General features: G+C 39.5%; 1 protein-coding gene across 1 annotated transcript in view; it reads right to left on the reverse strand.

Annotated features, from left to right (window-relative positions):
* Positions 1-25,055, reverse strand: part of Adamtsl1 (ADAMTS like 1) — a 391,483-nt gene that overhangs the window by 13,225 nt on the left and 353,203 nt on the right. The window contains exon 24 of the mRNA XM_042692956.1: positions 69-281. Coding sequence (XP_042548890.1) covers positions 69-281 — 213 coding nt within the window. The remainder of the gene's footprint in view (positions 1-68; positions 282-25,055) is intronic.

The following is a 25,055-nucleotide window of genomic DNA, read 5'->3' on the forward strand; positions in this document are numbered from 1 at the left end:
TTTCTAGGGGGAACCTTCTCTTGTTCATAAAAAGAAATCTGACACCCAGAGCCTACGAGGCTCCATACCTTGGATCACTAGGGTTGCCTTTTGTGTGAGCCTCCCTGCTTCATTCTGAGCAAGGCAGGTGAATTCCCCTTGAGATCCTCCGCTGAGATTTGCAACCTGAAGTATCTGCCCAGCTGCCAAGATGTGATGTGTCAGCCCCGTGGCTGTGGCAATTGGCTGGCCATCGTGAAGCCAGGTGATATTGGGGGCGGGGTGTCCTGTGACAGGACATCCTACAAGAGAGAAGAAAAGTAAGTCATTGGGAAAGCTCCAGATGATGTATACATGGAGAGTTGATTTGCATTTCCATGACTCTAGAATGATATGTATAGCCTTACCTATGACATTTAAAAAATTAAGATTGCCATTCCCAAGCCAACAGGAGATATTTTTATTCTCTGCATCACTAGGAGGGAAAGTAGTATTCATTCAATTAAGTAAAAATTCTTGGAGAGCAAAGTGACTATTTTTTCTTATACTTCTATACAACTTTAAAAAATGATGCAACTTGTATCCATTCATTAAAAATTTCATTTTAGTTTCTACATTTGTTTTATTTATAGAGAAAATATGTTTTCATATACAGTATGTTAGACCTAGTAGACTGAAATTAAACCTGTATCTCTTGCATAAAAAGTAATTCAAATGAATCAAAAATCTAAATATAGTGCTCAAAACTTTGAAACTTCTAGAGGAAAATATGGAAAAACTATTGAAAACATAGATAAAGGTAATATTTTCCTAAATAGAACTCCAATCGCTCAGAAATTGGAGCAAGAATTGAAAAATGGGATTGTATCAAATAAAAACATTCTGGAAAGCAAAGGAAACAATTACAAGAATCAATAGACAACCTATTAAATGGGAGAAAAAATATTTCCTAATTATTCATTGGCTAAAGATTAATATTCACAATATATAAAGATCTCTAAAAATTAACACAAAAGAACAATACAATTAACAAATAGGCTGATGTACAGTTCTTGAAAGAGGCAGTAAAAATGACCAAAAATACATGAAGAAATGTTCAGCATCCATGGCCAAAAGGAAGTATACATTGGAACTATATAGAATTCATCTTACTCCATTCAGAAAGGTAATCACTAAGAAAACAAAAAGAACAACAAATATATTGGCAGGGATCTGGGGAAAAGGAATCCTCATACACTCTTGATGAGAACTTCAATCTGTGTAGCCTCTTATGGAAATCAGTATAGAAGTTCCTCAAAAAACCAAAGTTATGCAGCTGGGCACTGGTGGCTCATGCCTGTAATCCTAGCTATTCAGGAGGCTGAGATCTGAGGATTGCGGTTCAAAGCCAGCTCAGGCAGGAAAGTCCGTGGACTGTTATTTCCAATAAACCACCAGAAAACTGGAAGTGGTGCTGTGCCTCAAGTGGTAGAGCACTCGCCTTGAGCTGAAGAGCTGAGGGATAGCGCCCAGGCCCAGAGTTCAAGCCCCATGACTGACAAAAAAACAAACAAAACAAAAAATCAAAACAAAACCCCACCAAAATTATGGATGTAATATGATTCTGCCAAACCACTCAGAGAGATATCTGAAGGAATGTAAGTCAACAAAAGAGATAACTGCATACCCATGTTTATAGCAACATTCTTCATAGTAGCTGAACTACACAACCAGCTTAGGTGTCTGTCAAATGATAAATGGGTAAACAAAATGTGGCATGCAAACACACAGATACAGACACAGACACATACGAGTATTATTTAGCCATAAAGAAGAATGGAACTACGTTGTTTGCAGGAAAATGGGTAGAACTGAAGATCATCATGTTAAATGGAATAAGCAAGACTGAGGAAACAAATACTGCATGGTCTTTCTCATATGCAAAATCTAGACCTACAAAAGAAACTGCATTACTTGAGTATAATATGGGACTGCTTAGATGTGGGAACCAACTGGAGAAGAGAGAGTGGAAAGAAAGGATGAGAAGAATGTGATAGAAGTATTTTCTTATGTATGTATAGAATAGAATACTGAAATACATTAAATTGTGTAAAAAGGAGAGAGAAAAGGGTGAACAAATGCAGCAGTGATACTCACTAGGCACTATGTTGAAAATGAACTATATTACTTGTGGGAGGGAAAAACTGGGAGAGAGGGTGAGTGAAAGGGTGACATATTCTAAAAAGAAATGTATTCATTATGTGACTTATATAACTAACTCCTCTCTCTGTACATCTGTACTTTTATGATAACAATACAAAAATAAAAAATTAAAAGAGGGGGGAATGAGAAAGAGTTGTAGAGGGGTAAATCTGATCAACATACATAATTTGTATATATGGATATGTAACAATGGAACTGCTTTGTACAAGTAATTTATGCTACGTACTCAGGAGGCTGAGGTCCAGAAGATTGCAGTTTGAGGCCTTGGGCAGAAAGTTCTGAGACACTCAATCTCCAAAATAACCAGAAAAATGCTAGACTGGGAGGCATCACTCAAGTAATAGAGCATCAGCTGAGCAAGCAAGCAAGCCAATCAAAAGTGTGAAGCCCTGAGTTCCAACCCTGGTACTGGCAAAACAATCAAACAAGCAAACAAAAAAACAACAACTTACAACTATAAAAAATAATAATAGAAGCCCATCAAGTTAAAAAAATTAACAAAGGACCAGAACAGATTTTATTCCAAACAAGCTAAATATAGAAAAGTGGCCAGTAAGCGCAGGAAAAGATACTCAATGAATTACAATACATTTCCATTTCACACCTATCAGGATGACTACTATAAAAAGGATAAAGAAAGGAGGTGTGCTCAAATGGGTAGAACACTAGTGCCAGGACCCATTATATTGCTATGATGATGATGATGATGATGATGATAGAAAATATTGGTGAAAGATGTGTAGAAACTAAAGACATTTTTGTGTTCTGACTAGCTTTGCATAAAATGCAAATAGACAGTTTCTATGGAAGATAGTATGACAATCTCCCCACCTCCCTGCAATCAAACAGAATTATCATAGTTATTATTATTATTATAGTTCAGCAAGTTCTCTTCCAAAATAATTGAAAGTAATGGTTCATCTATCTAAGTATCTATGTATCTGTGTATGTATCTATCTATGTATCTATGTATCTATCTATCATCTCTCTCTATATCTATAGATCTATCTATATAGATCTCTATATGTATACATATAGAGATCTATATATTGATTTTTAAGCAGTCCTATCTCTATGGATAAATAGAGTGTGGGATATATGTGTGAGGGAATATTATTCAGCCTTATAAATTAGTGGATGACTCTCGTCAGAGCCATTGGGTTAGCTGGGTTAGATATTTCACTCCTGATGCTAGCTGACATGGTATGTGCCCAGACTAGGCTTGGAATATCTTCCTCTACACCATGACTTTATGCAGGAATGTGTTGCTTTATTTCAGTTTTGTTATTTGAGTCTATCACAAGTTGCTGAAGGTATATCCTAATTATAACAACTCCCTAAAATAACTTCTCATTCCTGAGGTTGGATTCATCTGCTAAATAGATGATTTATATATATGTATATATGATATATTATATTATCATAATATATTATATTATATATGATATATATTCTATATATTAGATCAGGATAGCAACCATGCACTTCTAATTTGGGTGATCACTCATCTTGAACAATAAATGCTCTCAGGAAAGTTTGCTTTCAATCTACTTTGCAAAAGGTTAGGCCAAATAAATGAATGAAACTGCCAGTCATCTGCCTTCCATTGCTAATCTGTCCTTCAATGCTTAAAAACTTCCCTTGTACTCAGAAGTGGTATTCTTGGTAGACATGCTGTGCAGGCCCCTGTACTTTTATGTACATATTTATGTGCATGTCTTTGTGTGAGTAGTGTGGCCTCTGAGGACTGCCAGCAGCAATCATCAAAATAAGAAGCTAACGTGAATTCCCACTGTGTATGTTCCCAGTGAATAATTATCCATGTTTCACTGCTAATGAGAAAACCTGGTTTGTAACAGGGTTCCCTTCTGTCACGGACATTTCTCATTTGTTAAAGTAAAAGACATATCAATCATGTTGGGAAGGGGAACAATCTCTGTATGCCTTTTACAAGGACATCCAAGACCATGTGCTAATGTATTCTACACCTTCAAAGAGACCAAATAATAAGCCCTCCACCTCCTGATTTTGCCTCAGCAAGAAAGTTAACAGTGCTTCAAGGAGGGGCTGCTACCGCTTATCTGTTTCTCACCCAGCCCCATGGGTGCCAAACATCTCCATTCTCCAAACGTCAACCCTTATCCCAGGAAATGGACAATCAAGAGCAATTGACAGTGCTCAGTCCTCAGGTATCAGCTATTAAGTAGAGTTCTGAGTTGCTAGGTGGCTGAGATTCCAGGAAGCAGTATTTGGAAAGCCTTCCTAGCTTATGCGAGTTCTGGCAGCCGGAATCTCCCTCTAGAAACTCTTCTTAACCAGTGAAAGAAAATATTGCCTTTAGGCCTCCATTCCTAGGCCCACTGTGGCTCTCAGTTGAGCCAAAGCCAGGTGTGATTCACATCTGTGTGAGGTTTTTTTTTCTTTCTAGTTTTATCTATTCTACCCGCCCCCCTCTTTTTAAAAAATAAATACGTTGGAGAGTGAGACAAGTTTAGAATGGGGGAGAGGTAACCAATAAGAAAAATCAAGTAAAATAAGATGCTTCACTTTATTTGTGCATCATTTCATCTTAACTGTAGGCAAAAGCATCTCTCCTAATGGCTACAACATCCCTTTGCACAGGAGAGAGGAAGTAAGACTTGCACATTTAGTGGAAGCAACATCAAAAACCAAGAAATTGTACAACATCCTTTGTTCTAAACAGAGTCAATGGCTTTCAGCCCAGGACATCAGGCCAGCTGTTAGCCCTGCTTACATCAAACTGAGCTCACAGGCCTCCTTCTTTACCTTTGTTTTCTGTAGCTAAAATAGCTAGACTGACAGAAATATCCCAAGTTTGACAGGTGAGAGAAACCCAGGGTTTTTATCTGACTGAGGTGGTATCCTGGCTGCCGGGACCTGGCTCTGGACCCTTGCAGACGATTTTGGATAGCATGGTAGGATAGAGCTGTCTTTGAGGCACCTGTCTCGAGAGGCTCTGAACTCAGCCAGTGATCATGACTCAGTGGATTGTTTTTTGTTGTTGATTTAAAGGCCTGAAAATCATCAGGATTTTTGGCAAGCAGCTTGATTTGTGGGTGTCTTCGTAGGCTAGATCAAGCCAAGTTCGGCATTCATTAGCTGTCTATCACTTGAGTAAACCACACACCCGGAGTTCATTTTCCTGAGTTCTTAGCCTGCATGAGGAGAGGGACAGTTTCTGAGTTCATATCTACTCCTTTCTTCCTCTTCAGCCAAATAGTTAAGAGAAGGCAGCTAAGCCTGATAAATCAACCATACAGACAGAATCTCTAGTTGAACTGAGGCTTACGGGAGAAAAATAGTTTAAACATGGATATATACGTATATGTATATAATCCAAAAGAGAAGGAGAAAAAAAAAGTAGCACTCTGGGATTTTTCACTTATTTAGCTGCTATCTATAGGCAAAGAAAGCCGTGGCAGATTAGGACATGCTGTATAAAAATATTAGAGACGTGGCACTATTACTTCATGAGCTGGCTACAGGCCTGTCAGCATTTTCATTATAATCCTGTATTTTGCACGGAGTTAAAACTTACTATAAAAATGATGTGTGCTGGGATGAAACTTGGCACTTAGTATAGTCAGTCTGGGAGTCCTTTCCTTAATTCAATTTTAACAAAACTGGAAAACACTCACTCAGTACTTTCAAATTTATTGAGGGCTCTCCAGTTTGCTAGTGGTCTAACAAGGGTGTATGGGGCTCAGTCTGAGGCTACCGGGTGACTGACAAAAGTGGAGATGCTGTTCTGGTGCATTCTTTTTTTTTTTTCTTTTAATTTTGTTCCTTTTAGGTTTGGGCTCCTTTGGACAATAGGGTGGTTTCTAAAGCAGCAGAGAATGAGTGGGAACAGCCACCAGGCAGTGGGACTGAGAGAAATGATTAATTTATATTGGAAAAACTCAGTTCCTTACTCTCTATTTTTCAGCTGGACCCCAGAAGGCTGTGGGAGAAGAGAAGCAACTTTAATTTTCACTCCGATTTCTGGGACCTCCCAATAAGCTGGTCAAATAACCAAGCCAAGACTATTCCCATGTATATTTGCCCAATGAAAACTATCTTTAAAACATTCCTGGAAAAGTGGAACTATACAAGCCCATTTTCCATTCCCCAAATGTCTTTTTTTTCTACCCCTAGGGCAAGCTTTGGGTTTCCATTGGCAGGGGGTACAATAATGTCTCCCATGCTCATGGGCATCTGGTGGAAGAACCTGATACATTCCTCAGCATGAAAAGTAGCTCCGTCCAGATTTATGAGCTGGTTAAAGCTTTGCCTTCTCAAAAATGATTCACTGACAGCTGGATGACTGCCCTTACCTGTATCCCAGGACCTGTTCGTTCTCTTATACGTAAGGAAGGTGAGATGCCTATTTTGGATACTTTCACCTACACAGACTTGGCTATAAAAAGTGCTTATCTTGTCTAAGGTTGAGTTTGGTGGCTTTGAACAATCAGCTTTTCCAGGATTGCCTGAGAGGAGGAGGGAGGAGGCAAGCTCTAGAAAATTGGTGCAATTTAAAAAATTCTCAGTAAAAGTTGCTTGGGATTTTACTTATCACAAGTGGATAATACACTGAATTCTCACGTGTCCTTCTCTGCCAGTAGGTATTTGGCATAAAGTGAACTTTAAAGTTTTAGCTTCCTGGGTTTATAAGTCCCTGGTTGACTTTACCCCCCAGGCTTCTAGCAGGTGCTACCTGTCCTGCAAGAGGGAAGACCGGATTGGCCCTGCAGGAGCGGCGGAAGGTATTTCCACTCACCAATGAGACAGCCTTTTCATGAACCCCAGAATGGGGAGAAACCTGGGCATCACATCCTGCTGTGGAGGGTCCTAAGTAAGAGCTCCCCACTCTGCCTCTTTATCTGTGACAGCCACCAAGTTTAGACTATAAGGAATGAGACGGATCTAAAATGAATCATTACAAAGGTGCTACTGCTCTGAAATGGAAACAGCTCTTTCAGCCCTGGCTCGACACATATTCTCATCCCTTGAGCAATGTAGCTGCTCACTCCAGCCAATGAAGAGGCAAGTTAGAAAATACCCACATTAGGTTGGGGAAAAAACAAAAGCCAGCAGTAGCTCAGAGCCAACATGCCTTTATAAGCTAGGTTTGGCTCTGTATATGGGCAAAAGAAATACTACCACCCGCCCCCAACACACAAAAGAAGCTTTTTTGCTTGCTCCCAGCTCTGTACACACCCCATTTCAGCTCTCTTGTGCTGAACCAAAGCCACAGAACAGCAGTAGAGATGAAGAATGGCTAATATTCATAGCAGGTATCCTGAGAGGCCTCACTGGGGGCATGGCCCAGGGTTCAGCGGCAAGTCACAGGAAGGAGCAACTGCTGACGAGGAATTCCAGAGTGCACTGTAGGGGTGGAGCAACACGAAGGCCTTTTGCTGAATTTATTATTCTCATATAAGCCTCCTGGGTTTTGAGGCTCCAGAAACTTCTCAACAAAGTAAAGAAAATAATAAACAATGTGAGTGAAGTGAAGGCAGAGAGCTAAACAGTAGAGCTAGGGGAAGGGATGAGAGCCAGGTTAAAGCTCACCAAGCTTGAGGGCAGAGGTGGTGTGTGGTGTGTGTTTAAGGATGCTGTGGCTGACCTCTGCTGGGACAGTAATATGTTTGGCAAGTGATGTCTGGCTTTTGGCAGCTATGCTCAAAGAGTATGTGGTTTTTCAAGGACCCATCAATAGAGATGTCCTCTGAAGATGAGGTCAGATATCCACAGCTCATACTTGGAAGGCCAGGGAGCGATGGGACGCATATCTACAGAGCAAACAGTAGCTGTCCAATGCCTGATATTTGTCTTGCAGTCTATGTTTCTAGTGTTGATTTGTTTTTGGCTCGTAATCCACTTTGGGTGTGCTTTCCAGTGCTTCCTTGGATCTATAGATTCAAGAGATTTCCCCCAGAGTACTTAGTAGGCTCCTGGAAGGCTTGAGGGAGAGGTAGCATGGTTCAGATCCTCAGGGCCATTTCTGAATTTTGAAAAGAATCATCTAGGTTTAGAAGCCCTAAATGCAGCCTCCTTAGGTAACCTGAAGGATAGTATGTTATTCAATGCTCAGATATTGTACTTGGTAGGCAGAATAATGTCTTCATCCCAAGAATTCACACATTATCCCAGAAATCTATGAGTAGGCTACATTACGAAGCCTGAAGAACCTTGTAGATGTGATTAAGAAGGAATTTCTTTTTTGCTGTTGCTCATTCTTTCTAATTACATTCTTATCCCTCTCCTTCTATTTTCACAATTTTAATGGGTTTATTATTCTATTTTCATAAAATGCATATAACATGCCTGGGTCATGTTAACTACCCCAATCATCCTCTTTTTTCACACTACTTCTCCTTTTATATTCAGGTCTTTTTTTAAAAAAATCTAAATTTCCAGGAAAGGCTCTTGAATTGGGAGATTATTTTGGAGGACTGCAAGAAAATATCAACTGCACAAATTGTGGGTGGGATGGGAGGGAAAAACAGAGTGAGGGAAGGGGTGACACTGTCCAAAAGGAAATGCATTCTTTGCCTGACTTATGTAACAGTAACCTCTCTGATTTTAGCATTTTAATTTTTTTTAAAAAAGAAAACATGTCTTTATGATAGAGAAAATAGGTAGCAGAGTTAGAGAAAAATGTGAGATCCTTGGTTACCATCCTTGAAGATGGAAGATGGGCTACAGAAAGGAAGTAGATTTTCCTCTAGCATTTTCGGAAGGAACAGTTTGGTGGGTTGGCCTTGATTTTAGCTCACTAATACATGTTTTGAATGTCTGGCTTCCAGAACTGAAAGATAATATATTTGTGGTGTGTTAGGCCACAAGACTTGATAACTTATTATAACAGTAACTAGAAATTAAGAGAGATTTCATAATATTTCTCTCATTATCAATATTTCATTTGACTTTGCTTTTCTTTGATTACAGTAAGACTGAATTTGTTCTTACTCTTTTGTATGCAATAAATAGTTAATGTTGCTAGGTTAATATTTTTTAGGGCTTCTTGAAGAACATTTGAGATTCCTTTTTTTGTGGGGGGAGTTGCCAGTACTGGGTCTTAAACTCAAGGCCTCACAAACATTGTAGATTCTTTTTTTTTTTTTTTTTGTCATAGACACAGAAATCCAGTTTATTGCTCTTTGCCTAGAATACAAATCTCCTCTTAATAGGTGTTTACAGACTGGGAAGTTGGAGTGTAAGATGAGTGCTAAAATCAGGGCCTGTTCACCTCTTTAGAGTGAGTCATGAAAAAAGGGTTTTTCTTTCTTTTTTTTTTTTACATTGTAGATTCTTTTACTAAAGAAAAACATGCTTTTCCAAGACCACGCTAAAGCTACCAGCACAACCATGTTCGCTGTAGTATTGTTTACTATAGCCAAGGTATGGACTCAACCCAGATGCCTCTCAGTATACGAATGGGTCAAGAAAATGTGGTATATCTACACAGTGGAATTCTATGCTTCCATCAGAATGATATTGTACCATTTGTAAAAAAATGGAAAGATTTGGAAAAAATGATATTAAGGAAAGTAAACCAGGCTCAAAGAAAATATAGGTTGTATGGTTTCTCTCATGTGTTGTAACTAGAATGTGCCTATAAATCTACAAGTAAACACACTGGATGGCAAAAGATAAAAAATATACTTGCACATGATAAATTATACAGGATTCTAGACATTCACACAATGAGACCCAAGGAAGATATTCTTAGGAGAGGATCACAAAGGTTCAATAGCTATATGCATATGACTATATAAAATGATAATTACTGCAATGAATTCCAAGATATGGAAACAAGAGGTTTTATGTTATGTTTTTTCTTCATTGTTGCTGTTTTTGTTTTCTGTACCTTATGTCTTGTATGTAAGTTTATCTGTTTTGGGGAGGGCAAGTGGGAGGCACAGAAATGATGGGGCAAAGGGTGAATAAATGCAACAGTGGCACTCACTAGATACTATGTTGAAATGAATTATACAATTTGTGGGAGGTTGGGAAGGAAAACTGGGAGAAAGTGAGGGAAGGGGTGACACTGTTCAAAAAGAAATGGACTCATTACCTGACTTGTGCAACTACAACCCCTCTGAACATAACCTTTACAAAGAAATCACAAAAGCTTGTGGATCCACAGTTAAGAATTACTGAACTAGAGACTAGGAATAGAAAAGATATTAGATGTATCATTCTTTGATTCAAAGTCAGAAATAGGAAAAAGAAGAGTACTTTGCCAGTGGCACCATATAAGATTTGATCTTGTCAGTTAAGTGTCTGTCTTAGAGGGAGAAATCAAGGCTGGCCAAACAGATGCTTCCTGCCATGGGGAGCATGAAGGCTTGCCCAGCACCCACTCCCTTTGCTGTTTACCATTTCTCCCTCTAGTTTATAAGCTTAGGAGCAATCTGGTTCTGTTTAGAAGATCATGAGCCAGAAGTTCCTCATTCTTTTCTCTTCCTTCCTTTTTTTTTTTTTTTTTGTCAGTCATGGTCATGGGGCTTGAACTCTGGGCCTGGGCGCTGTCCCTGTGCTCTTCAGCTGAAGGTGAGCACTCTACCACTTGAGCCACAGCGCCACTTCCGGTTTGGAGTGGCTTATTGGAGATGAGTCTCATGGACTTTCCTGCCTGGGCTGGCTTTGACTTGTGATTATCAGGTCTCAGCCTCCTGAGTAGCTAGGATTACATGTGTGAGCCACTGGCGCCCGGCTTCTCTTCCTTTCTTAATAATTTAGTTGAAAATTTGCTTCGCAAGGGTGATGGAAGCAGTGTTTGTAGCAAGGAGGAGAACTCAGGCAGTGAGGTATTGAGCCTGAGGAGTGAAGAGAACAGCTATGCAAGAGTGCTACTGTGGTTTGACCATACCCCACAAAGATTCTTGTATTAGAACTAAATTCCTCAGTGTAGCACTGTTGGGAGGCAGAGCCCAGCAGGTGTGGATCTATCCTCGTGGATGGATCAGTGCATTCCTAATGAAAGTGAGTCAGCTATAGGGTGAGTTTGGTCCCTTTTTTAAAAATCTCTTCTACCCATAGCTGTTTGTGTTTCTACTGTCTGCCAAAGTCCAAGCAGCAAGTGAGCTTTAACAGTAGCTGAGCAGATGGAAGTGTTGTATTCTTGGACTTTAAGCCTTTAGAAATATGAGCCAAAATAGTGCTGGAGGTTCAAAAATCCCTCTTTATAAATTACTAAGTCTCAGGTATTTTGTGACAGGAACAGAAAGTGGATTCATGGTGGTAATCTAGTAGGGAATTCAGAACTCCCGTGCAGTAAGAAAGAGGTGATGGACCAGCAGTGATAGGAAACATTCATGTAGGTTCCATCAAGCACGAGTAATTATATTGGGAATAGTCGTAGGCAGACAACTACAAATGTGGCAAAAAAAATAGAATAAATCCTGTGGTGCTAGATCACAACTGGGAATACAAGGGAGGATTTTTGGTTTGTTACATAAAAAGTACAGAAATGATCGTAACTGGTATGTGTGTGTAAGAGAATATATATGCTCATGTAATACAAATGATATGCATGTATCCTTATGTTCACTGAGGATCGTGACACTTCCAATAGCAGCAAATAAAGCTAACAGTGAGATATTCATTTCGGAGTACTATACAACAGAGCTGGAGCAGGTTAAGTTCAAGACGATTACAGACTACTTTCTTGTGTCAGAAAGTAATGAAGATCTCAAAGAATGAGTTAAAGAAGGAGTTAAAGTCTTATTGACCTCATATGGGAAATTTTTATCAAAATAAAAGAGGATAGAAAAAGATTATAGCGCATGGAATAAGGAATTTATGAGTCATACAGACATAAACAAATATTAAGTTCAACATGGGAAAGAATATTTACTATCACCTCAAAAAATCATCTCTCCACAAACACTTATGAAGAGAGGAAAAAAATAACTCCATAAGGGAAAAAACTCAGCAGATGACCTTAAGTGATTAGAATTCATTTCAGCAATGATGGTACAATTGAAATCTGGATTATGCCATTGGGTGAAGCAAGAACCCAGGATCATTTTTGTGTTGTTTCTGCCAAGGATGTATAACCTGAATCTAGATATTAGGAGGCAGTGGACACATCCAAACTTGTGGGCATATTTAAAAAAAAACAGGTCTGTAACTTTCAAGAGTCTTAAAAGGCATGATAGTCAAGGAGGTCTAAGGAATTGTTCCATATGGAGAAATACTTAAGAAACATGGCAGCTAAATGCAATGTGTGATTTCGTATTGACTTCTTTTGCTATAAAGGCATTATTAGGACAACTGACAAACTTTGAAGTGTTATCCACTGGGTAATGGGGTCAGCGACTTACTCACAAATGGATTAAGTAGGAAAAGTTCTTAATATTATACTCCCAACCTTTTTGTAAACTTGAGACTATTTCAGCAACAAAGTATGCGAAAAGAAAAAGAAAATTTTAGATTAGATCAGGTATTAAATAAAAGGTGAGAGGAAAGCCTGCTGTATCAGCTCAGGTGCTGGTGGCTCACACTCCTAGCTTCTCAGAAGGGTAAGATCTGAGGATTTTCATTCAAGCCAGCCTGGGTATGGAAGTTGCTGAGACTTATCTCCAATTAGCCAGCAAAAAGCCTGAAGTGGAGCTGTTGCTTAAGTGGTATAGAGCTAGCCTGAAGCAGAAAAAAAACCTCAAGGACAGTGTGCTAGGGTCTGATTTCAAGCCCAGGACCAACACAAAAATGAAAACAATAATAAAAAAATGTATTTTCAGCCTGGCACCTGTGGCTCAAGACTGTAATTGTAGCTACTTAGGAGGCTAAGATCTAGGAATCATGGTGTGAAGCCCAGGCAGGAAAGTCTTGATGCTGTGTATGCACGCGCCCTCACGTGCAGGTCTTGGGGCTTAAACTCAGGGCCTGAGTGCTGTTGCTGAGTTTTTGTTTTTGCTAAAAAATAGAGTCTTACAATTTGAGCCACAGTTCCACCTTGGGTTTTGGTGGCCAATTAGAGGCAAAAGTCTCATGGACTTTTCTGCCTGGACTGGCTTTGAACCATGATCCTCAGATCTCAGCCTCCCAAGTAGCTAGGATTACAGGTATGAGCCACCAGTGCCTGGCATTGTGAGACTTTTTTCTTTACCTTCTAAAAAGTCAGAAGAGGAATTGTGACTCCAGTGGTAAAGTGCTAGCCTTCAGCACAAAAGGTCAGGGACTGTACCCAAGCTCTGAGTTTAAGCTCCAGGACAGACACACACAAAAACGTATTTTCACACAACACATTCATATATCCTCTTGTACACTTTAAACAGTATCTATTTTATCTACAATATTTAATAAACCATAAATGCTATGCAGATAGCTGATATACTGTATTTTTGGGGGGAAAATGAGAAGGAAAAAGTTTACTTGCTCAGTACAGATATAAACTATTTTCCTGGACTGCACTTGGTCGAAGTCTTGGACAATGGAATCCGCAAGATACAGAGAGCAAAGTTTATTTTCATAGAACAAACTATCCTATTTCATAATCAAATCAAGTTTTGCATAAAGCATACTTGGTCCTCAAAAATTCAAAAAGAGAAAGTAGAGAGAAAGAAGGATGTCTGCAATGATTACTTAACAAAAGCTTTGTTTTTGTTTCACATTTCTTCCACTTCAACTTTTTATGCCATTTCTCTCTCTCTCTCTCTCTCTCTCTCTCTTGTAATTGTATCAGTTTAGAAACCATTTCAGTGTGCTTAGCAGGCACTCTTCAGAAAAATCCTGTGGCATTCTGAATCTTCATGATAAGTGTTTTGACAAAACACTTTGACTCTGATGAGCCAGTGTAGGCAGCTTGCATGGAGCAAGGATCTGAGATGGCAGGGAACTTTAATAGGGTATAGCACTACAGAATTACAAGGAGAGGAATTAAGAGGACATACTATCTTTACTGTGCATATAGGAATGCCAGGGTCATTTTCTTCCCTGACTAAATTCTTTCTTTGGGCTTAGGAAGCTGGCAGGACAACAGATACACAGGCTTGTGCTGGTTTATCTCTCTCGACGCCACTTCAAAGAGTCACACATTATACACAGAGATCTCTGCCAGGTTCTAGAAGGGTCTTGAATGAAATTTTTGGGCTTATCTCCTTGGCAACAAAATGTACAAGGAGCTCATTATTTCTGAGCTGTGCTGCCAACGGAGAAATGAAGAATTCAATAATTACAATGGATTTTTCGCATAAAAAGATTCTTACTAGAATAGTATTTTTTGGAGTTGATCTTGTCTTTCTACATGCCTTCCAGAGATAAGGTGCTAAAGGTGAAAGATGAAAGACTTTTGTGCAGACAGACATATTACTAGGCTGTATCTCATGAAGGAGAGTGTAATTACTATCATCATTTCCTTTGGCCTGGTCTACTTTTGGCCTGCTCTGCTTTCTAAGATTTGTATGGATAGGCTATAGTAGATAGAGAAGTTAGCAAAACTCTCATAGTTTTTTAAAAAGAGAACAAGGAAGGATGTGATATAGGCAAAAAATTAACTTACCTTAGCATTCAGTTTATATTTAGTATTACTATACTGGGCACATTGTGTGTGGCTTTTCACTGAACGCTCACTCTAATTAATTCTGCAGGTGGGATGTTTTCGTTATAAAGGAGGAACCAGATGCTGAGAATTTGGAAATAGGTCTTGTCACCAAGGTGTTTCTACAAAATTGTCTAGAGATAGAAGCAAGAAGATCTGTCTCTTCTTTCACAGGTCACAGAGGTCTTTGGCCACAATCCTGCCCTTTCTCTTCTACAGAGACAGAGACTCTGTAGACAGTCTGTAATTGCTGTAACACTGCCATTCAAACCCCACACAACCATAGAGAACACAGATAAGAGTGAACATTTTCAAGAACCATTTTAGCATTGAGGAAGGATTAGGATAAATGTCGAGTTCCTCATTTTTCCACTGATGGGCTTTTAATACCTAACTATTTTCAGGGACCTGAAACTCATTTACGTCATTCCTGTAGATCTGGTGAGGAAGGCACTCAGGCCTGGGAATTGTGTCCCAGTGCCAGGAAAGGGCAGGAGCAAGTGTGAGTTAGTTTTCTCAAGGTTCCCATTTCCTATCTCGAGTCTTAAAATAAGCGCCTGCCTGCATGCTTGCTATGGCCTGGAACAGTGGCTAGGCAGGGAGATTTACTGCCTTATTCTCTCTGTCCAACTATTTTAAGTGTCACTTATGCTCTGGTGTCTTTTTATATTTATGGATGTGTACTCCTGTCCAAAGAACTGCTGTACTTTTTTCCTGTGGCTTCCTCATAAATGCCCTCTGAAATACTGATTTGATTTTGTACTATATATGCTCTAGAGCTTCTAGCAGTCCCTATTCTCTGCTTAAAAAAGCAGGCCAAAAAAAACCCAAAAGAAACAAACAAAAATAAAGGACAAAAGTACATAAACATAAATTAAACCCCCCAACAACAAATCTTCAAAGAAACAACTGCCCAATAAATAAGTGGGCTAAAGACTTAAAGAGAAACTTCTCTGAAGAAGAAAGAAGGATGGCCAATAGACACATGAAGAAATGTTCAACATCCCTAGCCATAAAAGAAATGCAAATCAAAACAACATGGAGATATCACCTCACCCCAGTTAGAACGGCAAAAATCAAGAACTCTAACAACAACAGATGCTGGAGGGGATGTGGACAGAAAGGAACCTTACTTCATTGTTGGTGGGAATGTAAACTTGTTCAACCACTTTGGAAAGCAGTATGGAGGTTCCTCAAAAGACTTCACATAGAACTCCCCTATGACCCAGTAATCCCACTTTTGGGCATTTATCCAAATGTTTACAAACAAGACCACACTAAAGCTACCAGCACAACAATGTTTATTGCAGCATTATTTACCATAGCTAAGATATGGAACCAACCCAGATGCCCCTCAGTAGATGAATGGATCAAGAAAATGTGGTATATATACACAATGGAAGTCTATGCCTCCATCAGAAAGAATGACAATGCCCCATTTGTTAGGAAATGGAAAAACTTGGAAAAAATTATATTAAGTGAAGTAAGCCAGGCCCAAAGAAACATAGGTCCCATGGTTTCCCTTATTTGCAATATCTAGTATATGTATGAGTCAAGCGGAAAAGGTCAGATAAGTTGATGTCAGGAAAATGAACCCTTAGATATGTATTTTAATGTTTTTTTCTTTCATGCATGTGTTTCTAACACATTTATAAGATCATCTCTTTGTTGCTTTGTATGTCCCTCCCCCACAGTATAACCCCTGCTTTCACTATATTTGATGTCAGTATAACTTGTGGAGGAGATGGGGAAAAACCAGTTGTTTAAGGATACAGGTGGACCTGTTGCAACAATGAGAAGTACAAGTTGTCATGTCCAAAATGAGCTTTACAACGTTGGTGCGGGGGGGGGGGGGGGGTAAAAGGGGGGGGAAGGAGAAGGATTGGGATTGAGGGGGAGGGGGGAGGCTGGGAAGGGATGTGAAGGGTAAACCAAAGGAGGAGGCTGCAATGCTTGGTAAGAAATGTACGCATTATACTGCCCATGTAATTGTAACCCCTCTGTACAGTATGTTCACAAATAAAATAAAATTAAATAAAAAAAAAAGTACATAAACATGTGCCATGAGTAACTCAGAATGCTGATCTTTCTTCTTTACAGCAAATATATATATTCTTTTTTTATTAATAAGTTTTTTATTGTGAAAATACTGTACAGAGGGGTTACAATTACACAAGCAAGGAAATGAGTCCATTTCTTATCAAGCATTGCTGCCTCCTCCTTTGTTTTTCCTTACCACCCACCCTCCTATTCCCCCCACCCCCCACCAGCCCCGCCCACACCAAAGTTGTAAAGTTCGTTTTTTGGACATAACGACTTGTATGTCTCATTGTTGCAATGGGTCCACCTGTATCCCTATTTAAACAATTTGTTTTTTCCCTTGCCCTCCACAAATTATGCCTATGTCAAATACAGTGAAAACAGGTTTTGTGAGCAAGGCTTTAGAAAATTCAAAACATTTTCCTTGTGACATAAACCCTTAGCCTCCCATTCTAAATGAGGAAACAGATGCCAACTCGTGTTTCTTTGAAAAGGATCAGGGTAAATATCGTTCTTCCTTTCCCGCTCCTCGTCAAGGATGCTAGTCCTGCCCTTCATGGTTGCCTTGCCCTTCCTCTGCATCACTTTCCTTGGCAGCTCTGGGGTGGGTCCCCACTGTGGATGAAGTTTCACCTGACCTTTGACCACAGGACTGGCTGTTCTCACAGCTATCTTTGGTAAGGAAGTGCTGATGGTCATGGGCTCCCACAGGATCATGATGGAAACTCGCTTCACAACAGATGTGGCTGAAGAGGCTCACTGATGTCACAATGCACATTTCCTCAGCCCCCAGACTTAGGAAGTGCCTGGTCCAATGTACACTAGGAGGTTTGGGAAATGTGCTTTGTGAGGTGAGGGTGGAGGTAGATGGGACACATGATAAAGCTGCAGTTAGAATAGAAATGAGAGATGGAAATGACTCAGGAGGAGTCAAATCAAGGCCTTTTACCACGTTCTGGTTCATTTTTTTTGAGAATACACACACACACACACACACACACACACACACACACACACACACACTTCTCTCTTTAGGACTTATAATCTAGCTAGGAAACACCACACAGATATGGAGTATCTCCAATAATACAAGCGAGGAATAGGCCAAATGTCACATCAATGACCTACAGCAGAGTTTGGCAAACTATGACCTAAGGATCCGCTTCTCTAAATCAAGTTTTATTAGAACACATACACACTCATTTGTTTATATAGTGTCTAGGGCTGCTTTCAGGTTGTAATTGCAGAGTTAAGAACTTGCCACAGAAACCCTAAAGCACACAACACTTGAAACGTTTGCTGTCTGATCTTTCACAGAAAAAGTTTGCTTGACGCTGGTCTAGACACTTCAGGGGATGGAGCAGAGAATGATTACTCTAGGCAAGGAGGATGCTAAGGAGACTTCACAGAGGGCTTGAAAGATCTAAAAGATTTATCTAGAGAGGACAGGGCCAGGAGAAGATATTCAAAGTGAGCAAGTCACAGCAGCTTAAGGCACTAAAAGGTGAACCAATTCAGGAATGATACTCACTAGACACTATATTGGAAATGAACTTTACACCTGAGGGGTTGAGGAGGGTGTGTGTGTGTGGGGGGGGAAGTGGGAGAAAAGGAGGGATGGGGTAGCACCATTCAAAAGGAAATGCACTTATTTCTTGACTTAGGTAGTAACTATAACCCATGGGTATATCACCTTTATAATAAAATTTAAATGAAAAAAAGTTGGGAGAAGCCTGACAGGAATGGAGAAATTATTTGATACAGGACTAAGATGGAAGGTTGGATGCAGAGGCCAAAGAACCTTAAATCTTAGCCTAAAATCTTCAAAATGATAAAGCATGTCATTTTCCCATTCTACATGTGTAGGTGGGGATAGGAAAGTGACTTTTAAAGACCACTTAAGCCCTGAGAACCAACTTTTTAGAGTACAGATTCTTATCCCTGCCCTCAGAGTTTCTGACTTAATTGGTCTTTCTGAATTTTTTTTTAACTCCTCAGGTGGCTGTATTGTCCAAGTGGGACCCTCTTGTGAGATGAAGGAAATGGCCAGGCACGTGCCTGCAGCAGCTCAGGGCCAGGTAGACAGAGCAGGTGCCCAACACATGTGAGTCAAATTAAATCAGCAATATTGGCTTGTACCAGAGCCAGCCTGATAAGCCTCTGGTTTACTAGAGTCAGCGACATAGAATTTAGTTGGCCACATGGTTTCCAATAAAAGAAATCACTTCTGCCTGCTTTTGCCTAATCTTGGAAAAGTTCATGATGCTCAGCGCAATATTGGGTCTGTTTATAAATTTGGACATTTATAGATTTTTCTCTCACTGCTGTTTTAATGTGACCATTTACAAGGCTTTATACAATTTGCCCTTTACTTTGTTGCCGTTCTGGTCTTCTCTCCGCCCCTCCTCCTCAGATCCTCCTACTATGCTCCCACTCTAGCTATCTTGGTCTCTTTGTTGTTTGTGAAACATACTAGATATGTCCTGTCTGTGCCTGTGATACTTTCCTTCCTATTTGTAGAAAGGATTATGTTCTCAGAGAATCTCTGGACTAGTTCATCTCAGCTTGCATTCTCCTCGTATACACAACATTCATCTCTCTTTCTATGATGATATTGATGATGATGATGTAGTTGTATAAAGGGGTTACACTTCCACAAGTTAGGTTGGAAGTATAATGCTCCTTAGTTAATGACACCCCTTCCTTTGTTTTCTCCCAATTTCCCTCTCCCATCTCTACCTCAAAATTTTTTTTACATAATGTACATTGAATATTATGATTGCATTTGCTTATTCTTTCCCCTCCATTTGTGTGTCTCCCCGCCAAAAATGTTTCCACTTCTTGGTATTCATTTTGATAAGCAGTACATTAGTTGTTCAGAGGAATTACACCTTTGGATTTCTCCCCTAAGTATACCATCCTTTAGTCAGTCTGTGTGTAAATGCACAGAGCCCTGCATATGTTATTATGCACAGTTGTTTTTTATATCTAGCTTCCACATATGAGAGAAAACACATACTGTTTGTCTTTCTGAAGTTGACTTACTTGAGTTAGCATAACTTTTTTCTAGGTTCATCCATTTTCTTGCAAATTATATAGTATGATTCTAATGGATGAGTAAAATTCCATTGGACATATATATTTTTTGGATCCACTCATCCATTGTAGGGCACCTGGGCTACTTCCATAATTTGACTATTGTGAATTGTGCAGTAATGAATAAGGTTGTGCAAATGTTTTTTTTACTGTATCCTCACTTGTAATAATCTTCCCAAGAGTAGTATCACTGGATGATAAGATAGTGCTGTTTAGATTTTCTAAGGAACCTCCAAACTGAGTGCTTGTACTAGTTTACATTCTCACCAACAATGTAATAGGGTTCCATTTTTGCCACATTTATTTTTTGAATTCTCTATGCTGGCCTGTCTTACAAGAGTGAGGTAGAATCGCAATTTTTTTTGTACTAGTCCTGGGGTAGGAACTCAAGGCCTGGGTGCTGTCCCTGAACTTTATTGCTCAAGGCTAATGCTCTATCATTTGAACCACAACTTTACTTCAGTATTTATTTATTTATTGGCATTTAATTGGAGATGGGAATCTTTTGGACTTTCCTTCTCAGGCTGGATTTGAATTGAGATCTTTAGATCTCAGCCTCCTAGGTAGCTAGGATTATATATATGAATCATCAATGCCTGGCAGAATCTCAATGTTGTTTTGATTTTCATTTCCTTTATGACCAGTGATGAGCATTTCTTCATGTGTTTATTAACTATTCTTACTTCTTCTGAAAAGTCTCTATTTAGTTTCTTTGCCCATTTATTGATTGGGTTATTAATTTGGGGGAGGGTATATTTATATCCTTGATCTCCTTGTATATTCTGGATATTTTGGCACTTGTTGGCCAATCTGTTGGCTGTCTTTTTAGTTTAGTAACTATGCCCTTTACTGTGCAGAAACTTTTTAGCTTGATACAATCCCATTTGTCAAGTTTCTCTTCGGTTAGCTGAGCCACTGGAACTCTCTTCAGAAAATTCCTGTCTATGCCAATAAGTTCTAATGTTTCTCCTACCCCTTTTTTCTAGTAGTTTCAAAGTTTCAGGTCTGATTGGTGAGGTCTTTGATCCATTTTGAGTTGATATTTGTGCAAGATGACAAACAGAGATCCAATTTTAGTCTTCTACATATAGATGTCTTATTTTCCCAATAGCAATTATTGAAGAGGCAATCTTTGTCCCAAGGTATATTTTTTTATTCCTTTGTCAAATATTAGATGACTATAAGTATATGGGTTTATTTCTGGGTCTTCCAGTCTATTCCATTGGTCTCCAGGCCGTTATTTATGTCAGTACCAAGGTGTTGTTATAGCTCTGTAGTAAAGTTTGAGATCTGGAATTGTGATGCCTCCTGTATTGCTTTCTTTTTGCTCAAAATTGCTTTGGCTACTCAAGGTCTTTTGTGGTTTTATATGATTTTTTTGGATTGTTTTCTCTATCTTGATGAAGAATGATGTCAGGATTTTGATGATACTCATCTCTCTTAAGAATACCCGTACGAAGATGTTTCTCCCTCAGTTTTAAAACCATTCCAACACTTCATGGTGCAATTTCCAATGAAATGCAAAAGTCTTACCATGGTACTCAGAATGCTAGCAATTTGCTCCCACATTGCTTCAGCTTCATATGTTAGTCTCCTTGAGTTCCCACAATCAAGGTCCTCCAGGACTCATGTTTTCTTGCTAGAGACCCCTGTTGGTCCTTCTGCCTGTGAGACCCCTGTTGGTCCTTCTGCCTGTGGTGCTTTTCCATCTCTTCACCTGGATTACTTCTACCCTCTCTTCTGATCTTGTAGTAAGGTCTTTCCTCAGAAGAACTTGCCCAAGCTCTAACCAGGGCAGCTGTCTTGCTACACATCCTCAGATTACCAAGGCTTCATTGTGCTTCTAGTGCTTTCCTACCAGACTACAAGTACCTGCATTATAATTGAACTACAAAAGAGGAAGAAGGTTTATCCTTTTTGAGAGAATGAATTCTTCAAAGAATAAATGAATGAAGACTAGGTTTGTGCATATTAATTATATACTTCTGGTCTGAGGCTGGTGCTTTGCTCATAGTAGGCACTCAACTATTCGCTGAATGAGTAAATGGACTTCTCTAGGAAACATTGTCTTCCCTTTATTAGGAAGGTACATGCTATCCATTCTAACTTTGAATATCAATATTTACTGAGCTGTTTTCTGATATCCCCCCTGTTTTAAGGGACTTTCATGTGAATGCTATGAGTGACACCTTTAGATTCCAGATCTGAGTCTTGTATATTTTATGAGCCAATGTTGCAGTATTTGTTGGAATGACCAGTCTTAACTTAGTGCTAGAGAATGTTTTAGTATGAGATTTTAGATCAACCAGAGCATCATTGCTTGAAGCAGAGACATCTCAAGTGAGCAGGGCTCTGCAATTCAAATGCAGAGAAATAAGCACAGAGAAACAGCCAGTAGTCTGTCTCAGGTGATCAAAATGAAAACACCACTGCCTGATTGCAGCCTGTGGGCCTTTGCCTCATTGCTGGGCCTCGCAGGGTTTGTGGGGGTTCTGAAAAGAGGAGCTGCTACACATACAAGCCCTGCAGCTGACAGGCTGCTGCTCTGGTGCTATACCCTGTGAACCCTGAATGGGAGAAGAGCCAGTCACAATGGCTTTCTTTATGAGAAGGCCTTACTCTGCAGATGGGGGTGGGAATTACCCCAGGAACTTCCCTGCTCTTGGGAGCTCACATGGCCTGAGGAAAGGCTGAGGCTATTTGGTTTTCCATGGGGCTGGGTGGTGGGTCTCTAGCGGCATTGTGAAAAGTGTTCATTTACAAAGGAGAGTCATAAAGAGAGCGGGCCAGCCAAATCTTGTGCATCTACTCTACAAGACACTCTTACTTAGGCACTGGATCTAAGTAAGATATGCTGGGAAAAGGGGAGAACTGCTTTTCCTAAGCTCCAAATAGTTATACATTTTTAAATTCTAGAGCCAACTGAAGCTATGCAATTCTGAAAACAACAAAGAACAAGAGCAACAATAACAATAACCCTCCAACCCCAAACACACAGGATCTTTTTTTTTTTCTTTAGAGTTTTTTCTTTCTCTTCTGACTTTCTGTAGGTAATCTCTACTTCCCCCTTCCTTTTTGTGGGTCTTTCCAGAGTCTTTGCCCTAGTGCAGAATGCTTATCTCAGTGATACAATGCAAGAGTGTGATTCTTAGAAACAGAATGTATGGTCACCACTGTGCAAAACACTTGGTAATGGTAAGATGGAGGGATAAGATCTGGAGTTGCTTAAGATTTTTTTATATAGGACCAGATAGAAAGTATCTTAGGCTAAAGGGTCTCTCTTGCAAATATTAAACCCTGTCTCTGTGGGGTGAATGCAGCGACAAACAATACATCAGCAGTTGAACAGGTTTAACTCGAATACAATTTTAGTTACAATGGGTTTTGGAAATCTTCAGAAGATTCCCTTGTATATTCATTCAGAAGAATGCAAGTCAGTGCATGCATGTTAAAAACTACCTGAGGCAGGAGAAAGAATTACTACAGAGAAATGGACACACCAGTGCTTGGATTTGTAAATAAATGGTAGGAAAACAGTACCTGTTCTTAACAGCCAAATTGGAAAATCTTATGATTCCTAGAATATTAGGTGGAATGGGGTGTTATGTAAATATATGTATATCATACATATATTGTTGACATTTAATTCAGGCAATTAAGTGGAGAAAGGATAATCTTTTCAACAATGAGAGGCAAGTTGGGTATCCAAATGCATACAATGAACTTTACAATGTAGCTCTCATCACATGCAAAAATCTAACTCAAATTACAGACCTAATTATAAAATAATCACAGGCAATTATAGAACTTCTAGAACAAAACACAAGACAAGCTGAATGCTAGTTGCTCATGTCTATAATCCTAGCTACTCAAGTAGCTGAAATCTAAGGATTGTGGTTCAAAGCCAGACCAGGAAAGATAGTCTACGACACACTTATCTCCAATTAAACACCGAAAAGCCAGAAGTGCAGGTAGCATGCCAGCCTAGAGCAAAAGACCTCAGGCTCTTTCTCTTGTATGTTCTTCTCCCATGGTATAACCCCTGTTGTCACTGTATTTGACATTTTCTAATTTGGGGAGGGGAAGGGAAATAACAAAATGCTGAGACAAGGATACAGATTGACCCATTGTAACAATGAGATGTATAAGACATTATGTAGAAAACGAACTTTATAACTTGGTGGGGTGGGGGGGGAGTTGAGGAGGTGGAGAGAGAAGGGATGGAAGAGGAAGAACAAGGGAGGAGGGGGAGGGGGGGAGGAGGACTGAGTGAGGGGGCGGGGGGGGGAGGATGGGAAGGGATGGGAAGGGGAAACAAAGGAGGAGGCTACAATGCTTGATAAGAAATGTACGCATTATCTTGCCCATGTAATTGTAATCCCTCTGTACAGTATTTTCACAATAAAAAAAAGAAAAACAAAGGAGGAGGTAACAATGCTCGATAGGAAATGTAATCATTATCTTACTCATGTAACTGTAACCCCTCTGTACACTATTTTTACAATAAAAACATTAAAAAAGCCCTAGTACTGGTGCTCATGTGAGCGTGCGTGCACACATACACATACACACACACAATGGGAGATAAATGTTGAGACTTTTGGTTAAAGGTAAGAGAATGATACACATAACAGGACAAAATAGCAAGAACATGAGGTTCCATCTCATCCACTTTCTGGGTGCAGTGCTACATGCCTGTTATCTTAGCTATAGAGAAAGTACACTGTGTGGGCATGGTGGTGTGTGCCTATCATATCTAGTGACACAGGGTAATACAAGTAGGAGGACTGCAGCTTAGACTGGGACATACATAAGACCTTACCTTGAAAATAACCAAAGCAAAAAGGGACTAGTGACATGGTTTAAGTGGTAGAATGCTTACACAAGGTCCTGAGTTAGTCCCTAGTACTACATACACCCACTAACTAACTAACTAAATGATAAAATGATAGAAGAACAGCAATATGGAAAGCTATTTGTCAAATATAATCAAATGAAGAAATACAAGCAATATATAGAGTATTTCATTTCAAATAAAAATCTATACATATTAATGTCTAGGAACAAGCTATTTTACACTGATGATCTCAGGATTTGGTCTCATTATAGGCATTTTTCATATTCTTCTTTGGCTTCAATTTTAAATTGCTGTGCAATGAAGATCTGTTGCTATATAGTAAAAACT

The sequence above is a fragment of the Dipodomys spectabilis genome, unplaced genomic scaffold (assembly GCF_019054845.1).
Source record: "Dipodomys spectabilis isolate Male_0828 unplaced genomic scaffold, ASM1905484v1 ptg000158l, whole genome shotgun sequence".
NCBI lineage: Eukaryota > Metazoa > Chordata > Mammalia > Rodentia > Heteromyidae > Dipodomys > Dipodomys spectabilis.